A 14792-nucleotide genomic window follows, 5' to 3' on the forward strand; every position below is an offset into this window, starting at 1 on the left:
TTTTTGTATTGTTTTCTAAGAAAAAGTGTTCTGGTAACATTTATGCAACTCAAAAACATTATCCCACACTTTCCAATGCAAAAAAATCTAACTTAAAAAGGGTTCTAAGAAAGAAGTCAACAGCTCTGTTCAGGTAATCCAACACAGGGAAACAATAATCCTTGAGCCAAAGCCCACTTATTTATATATTAACTATGACTGTTTTGACCCACTAGGGTAATGGCAACAGAGACTGTATGTCCGGTAAAGCCTAAAATATTTACTATCTAACTTTTCAAGGAAAATAATTGTTAACCTCTGTTCCAAATAATTACAAAAAATACACTGAAAAAAAACTACGAAGGATGTGGGATGTAACTGCACCCATTAAGAATGATGCTGCAGGAAAATGGCTCAGAAGAGTGTTCCTGATATATTAACTACTACCTCTGTCCTTATCTTTTATGAAATATATTAGCATCAGATTTCTCAAAAACAAAATAAAAATCAAGGCAAAATGGAGCAAAATGGCAACAACATTTTCAAGAATCTCAAGAAAACAAAAGGTGAGCCATGGATCTACTCCTTCAAGTATTAAGGTTATAGAAAAAGAGTTTTAAACATGAAAGAAATCATGGAATATTTGAGCCTTTCTTGAGCAATCTACTAGACAATGAGCTTCAACACCAACAAAGAGATGACTAGGAAAACTTTTACAAAAGGACTGAGAATGAGCATTCTCTATATTTAACTGTGGCTAGAAGTTTAAAACAAAGGTGGGAAAAAGAATGAAATGTTCTACAGAGCAGGAATAACCCAAATTAAAAAAAGGAGAGTCACCTGAAACTACCATAACATTGTAGATCAACTATATTCAAAACAATTTTTTTTTAAAGGAAAAGGGAGAAGAAAAGTGCTAGAAAAATCTCAATGACTATGGAATACATAATAGGTGGCAATCAAAAGATTATCATTAAAAATATCAAGATAGGGAATCCCTGGGTGGCTCAGTGGTTTAGCGCACCTGCCTTTGGGCCAGGGCGTGATCCTGGAGTCCCGGGGATCTAGTGCAGCATCGGGCTCCTGGCAGGGAGCCTGCTTCTCTGTGTCTCTGACCCTCCGTGTGTGTGTCTATAATGAATATATAAATTTTAAAAATATTTTAAAAAATTAACAAGATAGTGGAAGTTTAAATAAGAAAACTCAATACTTTTAAGAAAAGTGTAAGTGCAGGGAAGCCTGGGTGGCTTAGCAGTTGAGTGTCTGCCTTCAGCTCAGGACTGATCCCAGATCTGGGGATCAAGTCCTGCATCAGGCTCCCTGGGAGGAGCCAGCTTCTCCCTCTGCCTATGTCTCTGCCTCTCTTTCTGTCTGGCTCATGAATAAATAAATAGAATCTTTAAAAAAAAAAAAAAAAAAGAAGTGTAAGTGCAAAAGCAACCACTTGTAACAGTAAGATAAATCTTTTTAAGTATCAGAAGAAATTTTTGAAAGAAGAAAACTATGCAAAGATATACAACTACTACCACATAATATACATGCTAACTGTAACAAAAATGAATTGAGATTAAACCTATCAGTCACTCAATAAATACATACGGACTTAGCTCACCAATTAAGAGAAAAAAATTTTCCATTTGGCTCACAAGACAAGACAACTAAAACAAAGTGATTCAGAAATAAAGGAATGGGCAAATGTAGACCAGGCAAATAGAAACAATGATTACAGGGCTTGTATACTGAGCTCAACACAGAATTCCAGCAATAAATCCAAGCATTAACATGACAAAGGGTACTTTTTCTAATCCTAAAAGACATACTTCACAATGAATATATGTATGTTATGAATATTTATGTACCAAATAACCTGTATGGACAGTGAATGATAAAACAAATTAAAATGGTAGAATTAAGGAATCTAGTATGTATAAGGTATCTAGATAGAGTTGTATGGTTTTTACAACTTTTCCGTAAGTCTGATATCATTTCAATCTAAATTTAAAACCACATAAAGAAATAAAGAACACAAAAAAATAAGGTACAAATTTTTTAGTCAAGATTTTAACAAGAAGAGACTCATTTATTATGGCATCTTTTCAAAATCTAAGATTTTCGAAAGTTCTCCAAATGAAATGAGATATTTTAAAGTTGAGATGCTACACTTTATTATAGTGGCTTTTATTTATAATATACCTCATATTATATATTCACAAGTACTTTTATAAAAACACATCTTATATCAGAAATATTACTCCTGAAATACCGATTACAATGTCTTACAAATACCAAGACCAAATGTCTTAAATCAGATTTAGATGTTCTCCTAGGTTGACATTTTGAAAATTCTCTTCATAAAGGGATCTAGAACTAAAAAAATAAAATGTAAAAGGGTTCTAACCTTTTAAGAGGGTTTTATTTATAGAAGAGATTAAAATTAGAACATAATGCCAGATTTATCCTGAATGACAGAGAACTTTCAGTTCTCTTCACAATTAGAAAAGTGAAAGTGACAGTGACTTTGAAGTCAATCCAATTGTTGATCTGTAAGCATCAATTTGACCTCAACACAAGTAAAACCTATTGCTGAATAAGTGTTAAAACCTCAGCAAAATTCTGTAACAAAACAAAATATGGTGATTAAGAGTGAAAATTTTAGTTGCAGAATCTTCTCTATTTTATAAAATAATTTTCTCAGCTTCCCATGTGAAGAATAATGTCCACTTTCTAAAGATTTTATTCATTTATTTGAGAGAGAGAGAGAAAGAGTGTGTGTAATAGCACAGGTACATGCACAGGGAGAGGGACAGAAGGGGAGGGAAAGGGAGAGATACCTAAGCACACTCCATTCTAGGTGCAGAGACCTACGGGGCTCAATCCCACTACCCTAAGATCATGACCTGAGCTGAAATCAGGAGTCCACGCTCCATCAACTGAGCCACCGAGATATTCCAATGTCTAGTTTCCATACCTACTTCTGCTGTTTGGTTTCCCCTTCAATCACTGCAGAGTGGAAGGTTTCTCTTTAGTCAATAGAGAAACATCCCTTCACAACATATTTTCATGTTCTATGAATCTTTCTGGAGTATGGGAAGATCTTTATACTTCCTTAGTTGCACAGTTCCTTGGAATCATAGCTAAAACTCTAACTCAGTACTCCTAAACAGAAATATTGTTTGGAATCCCATCCTAACTGGCTGGCTATCATGGGACAGCCATATTGAAGAAAGCAATTAGAGCAATAGATCTCTTGTGCTATAGCTTAGCAAAGTGATCTATATAATAATGAGGTGCCAATTCATTCATAAACTAGTTAAGTTAGACTAACAATACATCAGTCACCTGTATCTAGTAACGCAGATGTCAAATGGAAAATAACGTCTAAGCTGTATTTACCAAATCAGTTATGCATATATAAAACTCATCCTGACCTATGTAAGAATTTTTCATTCTGATTTTTAACAGAGGTACCCAAAAGAAAGCAGATGAAGAGATTATAAAACTTACAAGAGCAATCTAATTTCTTAAAAGAAAATCATGTCCAAACAAGACAGTTCACAAAACAAAGTTAAACATGCTGAACCAAAACCTGAGTCTAACACTTCTTTAATACTTCACAATCTTCATGTTTACAACCCAAACACTTAGTCTTATTAATTAACTTTTTGATTATATTCAAATACAAAAATAGACTTCTAAGATGCTTATTTTGGTAAAGAGGTGACTTTTATTTTATTTTATTTTATTTTTAATTTTTTTTTTCATTTATTTATGATAGTCACACAGAGAGAGAGAGAGAGAGGCAAAGACATAGGCAGAGGGAGAAGCAGGCTCCATGCACCGGGAGCCTGACGTGGGATTCGATCCGGGGTCTCCAGGATCACGCCCTGGGCCAAAGGCAGGCGCTAAACCGCTGCGCCACCCAGGGATCCCAAGAGGTGACTTTTAAAAAGCCTAAAAGGCAACCTTCAAATCTGAGATTTCCAATAGTCAAATGAGCTGCAAAATGTACATATAAATTATTACATCATATCTCCACTTTTGAGAGGGCTATCGGATCAAATTATAATGGAGCATACAATGGTTGTACATCTGTTTTACTACTGGAGAAGCCGGCAATGATCACATTGTCCTAAAAAACATACCTTGAGTTAAAAAGCTAAGCCACTTGTGGCAGCCAAAGAGACACACTACATGGACTTCCCTTTAAGAAAGAAGCTTGCCTTGGGCAGCCCAGGTGGCTCAGCGGTTTAGAGCCGCCTTCAGCCCAGGGTGTGATCCTGAAGACCCGGGATTGAGATCGAGTCCCACATTGGGCTCCCTGCATGGAGCCTGCTTCTCCCTCTGCCTGTGTCTCTGCCTCTGAGTCTCTCATGAATAAATAAATAAAATCTTAAAAAAAAAAAAAAAAGAAAAAAAAAAAAAAAGGAAAGAAGCTTGTCCTTTAACTGGAGGAAGTAGAGTGGTAGAGGCACCAGCTGTCATGACTTTGAGATCCATCACGCCATTTCAACCTTCATACCAAGGCCTGGTTCTTCCCCCCGACCAATGACTGAGCAGTGGAGACACTAGGGCCTGGCCATTTCTGCCCAATGCAAAACTCATTCTCAGGGTAATCCCTGCTCTGGATTACCTGCTGAATTAACTATCAAATTTGCACTGCAATCTGAGACTCCTTGCCTCACTGTTTCCTCTCTATTCTTTTACAGATGACAGATACGCATTGAAATTTGAAGACTGTAGTCCTGCTTCATTATCCTCTATCTTTATAGACCTTACCCACAACAAACCTCTTCCATTTCTAACTTCATCTTAAAATCTCCTCTCCAGATGATATATCAATGACCTGAACTGACATACCACTTACCTTACAAAGATATAGTCTCCCTACTATTTTAGAGATGTCTCTCTCACATATATACACATTCACACATATATACTAAAACCTTAGCCAACCAAACTAAAAACTGCTTTACAGGTTTAATCTATGAGACCTCTAAAACTTGCTCTAAATCTTTAAAGTTCAAATTTACAGTGGTTCATCTATGACCCTATGAAGGTCTACTTCAGGTTTTCTTCCACCTGAAATGCCAGAGTTTCTAAAGAAGCAGCTTGGGTTAACTCAGTAGATTGATCAAAGCAAATGTGGACTGAATCTGCTTGTTGGTCAGTGTTGAGAAAAGCGCAAGAGGAACTTTTATATATTTGACAGTGTAGGAAACTGTCTAATCCTGGTATAATTACTGTAGTACTTTGCCTAAGGTGAGAGTTTCAAACTCACTGGTGAAATAAACCCAACTATTCATGATTAAAACAATTAAATTAAAAACAAAGTTCAAATTTAAAGTATATTTTGATATAACAACATTAATTTTTTCATCTAATTTCTTATACTTAAATAATTTTTCACCATGTTTTGAACTTCAATACCAACACCTGTTACAGGATATACAATCTTAAGTTCATCACATAAATAAAATAGCCCTGGGGATCCCTCGGTGGCTCAGCAGTTTAGTGCCTGCCTTGGGCCCAGGGTGTGGTCCTGGAGTCCCGGGATTGAGTTCCACATCAGGCTCCCTCATGGAGCCTGCTTCTCCCTCTGCCTGTGTCTCTGCCCCTTTCTCTCTCTCTCTGTCTCTCATGAATAAATAAAATCTTTAAATAAGTAAATTAATAAATTAATAAAATAGCCCTACAGAAGCATTATGCTTGAACTTTTCATTGTTTCCAACAGAGCTAATATGCCAGTTAAAAACAGTTAATTATCTGGCATTAAAGCATACCAGAAACAAGAATAATGCAACCTTATATTTCATACATTTTAAAATATACAAAGCATTTCTACATATGTCATCCCATTGTGTCCTTGATCACTTTGCAGGTGTCACACTGCAGGCTTTAGTAAGGAAACTGAGGGTCAAAGAGATTCTTTGTCCCAAGTAAGAACTAGAATCCAAATTTTCACTAGTGGATGGGACATCTAGGTGGCTCAGTGTTTAAGTGCCTGCCCTAGGCCCAGGGCATGATCCTGGGGTCCCGGGATCAAGTCCCACATCGGGCTCCCCGCATGGAGCCTGCTTCTCTCTCTGCCTGTGTCTCTGCCTCTCTCTCTGTGTCTCTCATGAATAAATAAATAACATCTTTAAAAAAATTTTTTTTCACTAGTGGAATTGACCTCAAACCATAGGGAATAAATTAAGAAACTGACAGCAGTTAATATTTTGTTATTTACTCCTAACTGACCACTTGAATAAAAACAAGACAAAAACTTCAGTCTCTATCTTGTTATTATCAAAGATCAAGGCAACACAGAACTATCCTACCAGGCAGCTGGCCAGATGAGTATAAATATTTTAGAGATTTCTAAAAAAATAAGACTAATAAAATAGAATTTATTCAGAAGCCAAGAACACTAAAACAAAGAGCACAGTGCCTTGGAAGTCAGTTTAGATGATTCTTCATTGATATAATTTAACCATCAGCATTTCAGGAATTACAGAATTTTTGTGAGCAGTCAAGCCAAAGAAAATGCAAGATTTCTTTCCTGTGGTCATTTAGAGTGGATATTTATTGTTCTTGACCCTTTTATGCCCTAGAATGCTGTGGGGGTTACCATGTTGAATTTGTGCAGAAGCTAAAAGTACTGGATGTGCCAGATATGCAATTTGTGATTAGGTTTGCACTGAAATTGTGATGTGAACAAGACACAACTAATGAATTCTTTCCTTTGAGGTGAGGAGGAGGGTTTTAAATTGAGACTTCATATCCTACCCTTGTAGCTCAGAGATAGTAGTTGTGTCTGAGGCTGATGTGGGGAGCTGCAGACAGCTGGACCTCCTAACATGCATTAGATCTTGCAAGAAACTGAAGGTGAATGCAGAGGACTCTGAAGTGCCACCCAAGAGCCTTTTAAAATAAATACAAGTTTTTAAAATGCTACTTAAGGAGTCACTGCATAAGTATGAAAAAAAAGAAGACCCAATTGGGTGGGGGGGGCAGGGGGGTTGTGGCAAGGATTTAGGAGGAACAACTTGCATGTAGTTGTAAATTATCTCATCTGTATACCTGCACCGGATACTTTATTTCTTAGCACTATTGGTGTCTGCATTGATTAGACGGCAGGAAACAGAATGTCAATACATTTGTGTTGGCAATTACTCAATTTATTTTAAATCAAATAAATTAAATGGTTACTCATTATAGTTTTTTTTTTCATTATAGTTTTAAAGGCAGTCAAGTCTAGTAGAAGATCAAAATACAGAGTAAACTAAGATTAAGCTACAGAAGCACAGCTTTTTTGCTTCCAGACACAGTGGAAATATAAAAAAACACGTAATCTTCAATTTCTAGCCTTTTAATAGGAAATCAGCAAAGACTAACAAAGGAACAAAACCAGGCATTCCCAGGGGAAACTGAGCTGAACGACACTAAAGGATAACCGAGTTGGACTCTGTATTCTCCTTGCCCATAAAACTATCATCTGTCAAATCTACCTCAAAAGGTTGTAAGTAACAAAATGAGACAATGGAGATTAAAAAAAAAAAATTAGATGAAAGGTACAATTAAAAACCACCCGTTTGGGGCAGCCCAAGTGGCTCAGTGGTTTAGTGCTGCCTTCGGCCCAGGGCCTGATCCTGGAGTCCTGGTATCGAGTCCCACGTCAGGCTCCCTGCATGAAGCCTCTCTCTCTCTCTCTCTCTCTATCTCTCTCTCTCTCCCTCTCCCTCTCCCTGTCTCTCATGAATAAATAAAATCTTCAAAACAAAACAAAACAAAACAAAACACCCGTTTATGGGTCACCGAGGTGGCTCAGTCAGTCAAGTGTCTGCCTTCAGCTCAGGTCATGATCTCAGGGTCCTGGGAATGAGCCCCATGTTGGGCTCCCTGATGAGCCTGCCTCTCCCTTTCCTTCCAGCTTGTGCTCTCTTGCTATCTCTGCTTCTCTCTCAAATAAATAAATAAAGTCTAAAAAAAAACAAATAAAAAAAAACAAATAACAACCACCTATTTGCTAAAATTCAAATGAAATGGCCTTAAGGCTGTAAGAAATGTCTTAATAATGCTCAGGAAAATATCAAAAGCCGCTTTTCGACATGATACTGATGAAGGTTCTTTTGAGGAAGATGAAGTAGCGAAAGAACTTTGTAAGGTGCTATAATACTGCATACTTTCAAATGCAGTTAGTAACCTGTGTTGCTCTGCTAGCAAATCAATTTACATATACCTCACATAATTTCATATAATGTAGGATTCTATTTTTAAACATATGATTCATAAGTATCATATTTATCAACATTTTAAATAAAATTTGAGCATTTTCCTAAGTACTATTAATATCAATGTTTAAGAATAATCAGAACACTGATCATCCGAACATTTCTGGACATATAACTCACAAAAGTATGCCTTCATATCAGAATAAAAATTTTAGGAAAATGATGTATTAACAATCACCATACACTTAATAGGAAGATCCATTTTTCTACTGCCTTAGGAGACCACCTTCTGTACAACATTTTGCAGGCTTAACATACTTACTTCTGTATAACATTTTGCAAGCTTAACATCATTCCCAGCTCTCCTTTCATCTTTTCTCTGTTAGCGCGGCATTCTGCCAAGTAGCGAAGAGCCTACAGCAAAAACAGAGACCGGTTAATTCACAAATTCAGACTATTCAAAACTAAACCCATTACTAATGTACTGCAAGAAGAAAAAGAGTGAAAAACAGGGTTTTAAGAATCAACTGGTTTCAAAGTGTTTAGACACTCTTCTTTCAATGTGACAGGCAGCGCAGCCCCGTTAGAAGAGAAATGATCCTTTGAGCTGAAGTGCCTCAATCTGCTCTTTAAAATGATGGCTTCTAACTTATCCACAAGGTTAAAATCAGGTTGTTCTGGCTTTATTTTCACCACTTCATCTTGCCACAGATACAAGGGAACCACATTCCATTTATTAATTTCAGGGAGTAGCCCCAAAAGCCACCATTTCCCCTAGATGCCTTTTACATATTAATTAAACTGCTGAGAAAGACAAAACATACAACCACCTTTACAGAATGAACTGTTTCTAGTTCTACAGTTCACCTTTAAAGTGTTTTCTGGGACGCCTGAGTGGCTCAGTGGCTGAGCACTTGCCTTTGGCTCAGGGCGTGATCCTTGAGTCCAAGGATCAGCCCTGCATTGGATTCCCTGCCAGGAGCCTGCTTCTCCCTCTGCCTGTGTCTCTGCCTCTCTCTGTCTCTCTCGAATACATAAAATCTTTAAAAAAAAATTTTTTTTTAAAGTGTCTTTTTTTTTTTTTTTCCGGAAAAGCAAAAGATAAACTTACACAAATTGCTATTTTGTGAGTTTAATTTTTCTAAGGTGTTTTTCTCTTAAAATTTAAAGTACATTTTTATAAATATCCCTTTTGCTGGTGATTCTTTAGGGATTTCATTTAGCTGTTCTATAGACCTCCTAACCTCTCATCATTTACCAAAGACTCTGGCACCTGATTCTAGGGAATAGGTCTGTGACTGAAACCACCCAAAACTCTGCCATCTCAGCCTACTGACTTTCACACATCCTACTGGTCTTCTATACTACATTACCCAACTGCCCGGTAATTATTGATAACGGTACCTTCTACCAAATCACAAATTCAATGACCTCTGACTACAATCTCCTGTCCTTTCTGCATCTCCTCTTAACTTTATCACTTCAGTCCATAAAGGATTAAATGCCATGGGAACTGCCCTCCCTCCACACACACAAAAAAAAAACTAACAAAGAGAACAACATATATTAAACACAATGAACAAGAGGCAGCATAGGACTGTAACCTCTGAAAGAAGAGAAATGATGAGGGCAGCCTTCCATCTCAGTGCTTTGGAGGCAGTTTTCAGACTAGCATAAGGAGAGGGAACCCAAACGGAGCCCAGTGGTCTTGCTGAGTTAGGGATACAGAGATCAGAGGTGCGCAGGTTAAGGTGGTACAGTATAATAAAAATAAATATTTGGTCTTTGTCCATGTCCTGGTGCAGAGCTCCTAAAGCCCTTAGAATTTTCTGAGTGACAGCAGTCTCTCATAAAACAGCCTTTCTGATTACATCTGGGTTTATGTAAAAGAAGTGAGTTACAGAGCATCTGGGTAGCTCAGTGGGCTAAGAGTCTGCCTTTGGCTCTGGGTCATGATCTCAGGGTCCTGGGATCCAGCTGCACATCAGGCTCCCTGCTCAGTTGGGAGCCTGCTTCTCCTGCCCCCTTGTGCCCCCCCAACTCACTCATGCATGAGCTTGCTCCCTCTCTCTCTCTCAAATTAATTAATTAATTAATTCTTAAAAAAAAAAAAAGTGAGCTGGCTGAGGCCCCAAGTAAGCCTCAAAACGAGGCTAGTCACTAGAAGGACCAAGAGATTAAAGGGTAAGAACTTTTAGCCCCACCTATTGGTTGTGGGTGGGGAGGTGCTAGAGATTAAGTTCTATAAAAACTCTTGAGCTAGGAGATTCAGAGTATCTGAATTGGTGAATACATAGAGTCTGCCAGGAGTGTGGCACACCCTGATTCCACAGGGACAGATGGTACCGCACTCAGGACCCCTCTAGATCTTGCCCTATATAACTATTCATTTGTACCCTTTACGATAAACTGGTAAGTATAAGTCAAGTGGCTTCCTGAGTTCTGGAGCCATTCTAGTAAATTATCAAACCTGAGGAGGGGGGTCATTGGACACCCAATTGATAGCTACTTAGTCAGAAATTTGGATGACCTGATACTTGCAACTGGCCTTTGAAATGAAGGGCGGTCTTGTGGGAGTGAGCCTTAAATTTGGGCAGTCTGACAATTAACTCTGTCTGAATTGAACTCAATTGCTGGACACCCAGCTGGTGTCCACACAGAATCTGAGAATTGGCTGGTGTCAAAAAAAACACCCCAGGTGGCTCGAATTTGCGGAGAATAGAAGAGAGGCAGGATCTGACCAGGAGGGGGGAAAAAATCAACAGAAACAGATCAAAATGTGAGAAAGATGGAATTAGAAAATAAGGGCATTAAAACAGCTATGATAAATATGCTCCATATGTTCAAGGATGAGAGGAGGGGAAAAAAAGACTTAAAGAGGGGGAAAAAAAAGAAAAAAGAGCACCACAACGATGACCTGCAGGACAAAATGAAATATCTAACATACATGGAACTGGAGTCCTGAAAGAGGAGAAGGCATTAAAAAAACCTGAAAAAACAGTGGATGACAATATCCTCAAATTAATGAAAACTATAAAACCACAGATCCAAGTAGCTCAACAAATCCCAAGAACAACAAAAACAAGACAAAAAGAAATTCATTCATACTAAGCACATCATAATCATTTGCTGAAAAATAGTGATAAAGTCACCAAAAAAGTCAGAAAGAGAAATTACGTAGAAAGGAAAAAAAGAAAAGAATTACAGCAGTCTTATTAGAAATCATATGAAACCAGGGGATCCTTGGGTGGCTCAGCAGTTTAGCGCCTGCCTTTGGCCCAGGGCGTGATCCTGGAGTCCTGGGATCGAGTCCCGTGTCGGGCTCCCGGCATGGAGCCTGCTTCTCCCTCCTCCTGTGTCTCTGCCTCTCTCTCTCTCTCTCTCTCTCTCTCTCTGTCTCTATGTCTATCATAAATAAATAAATCTTAAAAAAAAAAAAAAGAAATCATATGAAACCAAACAAAACAGTATAGCTATAAGCCAATAGTGAAGATAAAAGAAAATTATAAAAATGCCACACCTGCTTTTCAACCTCAGAGGGAACTTGTACCCACTTATTCCCCTCCTTTTTCTCTAGCTCTGTCCTTACATGACTAATTTCCCTTCTTGCTCAGCCTGGCATCTACAGTCTACCATTTCAACCACTCTCTTGCCAAAATCCTAAATTCCCTTGCCTAAACTTCTGTATAACTTACCTGGCCAAGAAATCATCCCTGAACAAATTCAACTATTTGGCTCTCAGGGCCTACAGTAGCCTGAAAGGAGGTGAAAAAGGAGTTTCATAAGCCAAAAGTATCTTATCCATTCGGGATTACCAAACTAATCGGGCCCTCAAAACTGCTGAACAATCTCATCATTCTCCTTAGTTAGCAACCTGTCCTATTTTCTGTAACAACTCTAGAAGAGCCTTCTCCTCAAACCTCTTCCATTCTGGCAGAACCTAGCCTTTTTTTAAAAAAAATTATTTAACCCCTAGCCTTCTGAATTTAAATAGGTCCAAGTCTAGTCCACTGAAAAAGACACCTCCTCCAACCCTAAGACCCTATCTAGAGACCAACACTCTTTTCATCCTTATTGCAATTCTAATTGAAGATCAAACTAGGGGCCATGCAAATTTTCCCATTTGTTGCTACCCTTAACTTGTCAACATCTGTCTTGCCTGTTAAATTTCACTCCACGAAGGCAAAATAGAAAATCTTCAAATCTTATGAAGTTTGATTTTTGAAAAGGAAAATGCATATATTACTGTTCTGTACAAACTTATGAAATTAGACTAGTTGGGAATTCATCATGGGTGTTTAAGTAAAAGGCAATGAGTTTAAAATTTCTATTACAGTAATTTTCTTTCTTTCTTTTAAAGATTTATTTTTTCATGAGACACACACACACACACACACACACACACAGAGAGAGAGAGAGAGGCAGAGGGAGAAGCAGGCTCCATGTAGGGTGCCGACATGGGACTCGATCCTGGATCTCCAGGATCAGGCCCCGGGGCTTGAAGGCAGTGCTAAGTCACGGAGCCATCCGGGCTGCCCCTAGAGTAATTTTCTTTTAAACATTCTTGTAATGAAAATTTTAGAGAACACAAAAGTAGAGAAAACGTGTGGTGACCCTGCTGAACTCATCATCATTCACCATCAATAATTATCAACCACTTGAGAATCTTGTTTCATCTATCTCTGCTGTCAGTAACTACACTGGAATGTTTTATAGCAAATATCAGAGAATATATAATCTCATTTGTAAATACTTCAGTAAATTCTCAAGAAATTAGATTTTTAAGTTAACTTAATATTATACCCTGCAAAAGTAATAACAATTCTTTGATACCTACTATCTGATCGATATTTATTTCGAACTATCTAAAAAAACAAAAAAACATTTACGGTTGATTTGTTCAAATTAGGATCCAAATCGGTTCCACATATTACTCTTGGGTGATATGTCTCTGAAGTCACTTTTAAGCTTTAACAGTTACCACTATTCCTTTCCTCACCCCAAATGCCTTTCTTTTCAATGTCACTTACTGGTCACAGAACCAGATTACTTGTTCTTGAGAACTTATCACATTCTGGATTGGCCTGATTGCTTTGCATTATTCTTTCACGTCTCTTGTTCCCACACTTCTCATAACATGGTAGTTCCTTCGACATTATTAGCTATGATCCTGTTTGTTTTTCTCTTTTCCTCTCCTTTCCTATCTTTCCCTCCCATCTTCTACTAAAACAAGTGCTAGGTCTATCCACTAATAAGCAGATAAGGAGAATGTGGTATTTCTCTGCAATGGAATATTATTTGGACACAAAAATAAATGCAGTATTGATACATGTGACAATATAGATGAACCTTGAAAACGTTATGCTGAGAGAAAGAATTCACAAAACCCACATATAACATGATTCTATTTATGTAAAAAAATATATAGGCATTTTTGCCCAAATAGGCAAATACAGAGATAGAAAGTGGTTACTTAGGGAAGGAGGTAGGCGGTTGGGGAGCAATAGGTAGAGAAGTTTCTGAGGTGATGAAAATGTTCTAAAATTGACTGGGTTGATGGCTGTGCAACTCTGTGAATACATTAAAAAACAATGAATGATACACTTTGAGTGACTTGTACAGCATGTGATTCAGACCTTAATGAAGGTACTACAAAATAAAAATGGAACAATAAATATCTTTTTAATGTGTCTATCCATACTGAAATGATACAGTCCAAGATTTCTTATGAAGAAAGTTGCAGAACATTCCATGCAGTATGCTACCATTTGTGTCAAAGGACTATACACACACATACGTGTTTGCACATATAGAAATATACTTACTACTATTTACTCTATAGTCTACTTTTTTTCTCTATAGTCACTTTTAATTTTTACCATGTCATCTAACACTTTTTCAAAATCTTCTGAATTGCAAAATTATAACACTGAGACTGAAATTACTAAAGGCAACTTACGAGCAAAGCTGAATGGACAACAGGGGGGTTGGGGTGGTCCATAAATAAAATAAGGCCAGGCAGACATCCCTGATCCTGGACAATGGCTCTTCTATTTAATGGATCTGCTGCTAGATCCCGTAGCTGGTTAACTACCGAGAGAGCATCAGGTTCTTCATTCATGGTGGAGGACGAAGAATTCATCTTCTATGCCATACACATGAACCAAATCTTCTTAAATTCTGTAGAAACGGTTTGCAAAATTAGCTCTAGGCTGCTGAGGTACATTATGGCATTTGTTAAATAATCAGGATTACAACACCTTTAGAAAGAACAGATGAATCTAAATCACACAAAAACGTGAGACTTGGCAATTCCACAGTTTAAGTAAAATGAACATAAGAAGCTAAGTAAAAAAAAAAAAATCAAGTTATTTATGTGCACAATATTTAAAGAACATATGTCATCTTCAATATTCCAATAAATTCCATTTTAGCAATACATATTTTAACACTAAAGTCATAATAAACAAGATCTTTACAGTTAAAGCTCATAACCTTCACTATACTTCTCAAATTCTACCACTGCCAGTGCTTTTTTCTAGAACACTTCTGGAGCCTACAAGAAGTGTCTCAGGGAAAGGTGTCGTCTAGCTGAAAGCT

General features: G+C 37.5%; 1 protein-coding gene across 2 annotated transcripts in view; it reads right to left on the minus strand.

Moving 5' to 3' along the window:
- Positions 1–14792, minus strand: part of ARMC1 (armadillo repeat containing 1) — a 38395-nt gene that overhangs the window by 18431 nt on the left and 5172 nt on the right. For both annotated transcript variants that reach the window (XM_038579407.1, XM_038579408.1), the window contains exons 2-3: positions 14152–14372; positions 8515–8606 (exon numbers count right to left, since the gene is read on the minus strand). In XM_038579407.1, the coding sequence (XP_038435335.1) occupies positions 8515–8606; positions 14152–14334 (275 nt within the window). In that variant the 5' untranslated portion in view covers positions 14335–14372. The remainder of the gene's footprint in view (positions 1–8514; positions 8607–14151; positions 14373–14792) is intronic.

Source organism: Canis lupus, chromosome 29, assembly GCF_011100685.1.
Source record: "Canis lupus familiaris isolate Mischka breed German Shepherd chromosome 29, alternate assembly UU_Cfam_GSD_1.0, whole genome shotgun sequence".
Taxonomy (NCBI): domain Eukaryota; kingdom Metazoa; phylum Chordata; class Mammalia; order Carnivora; family Canidae; genus Canis; species Canis lupus.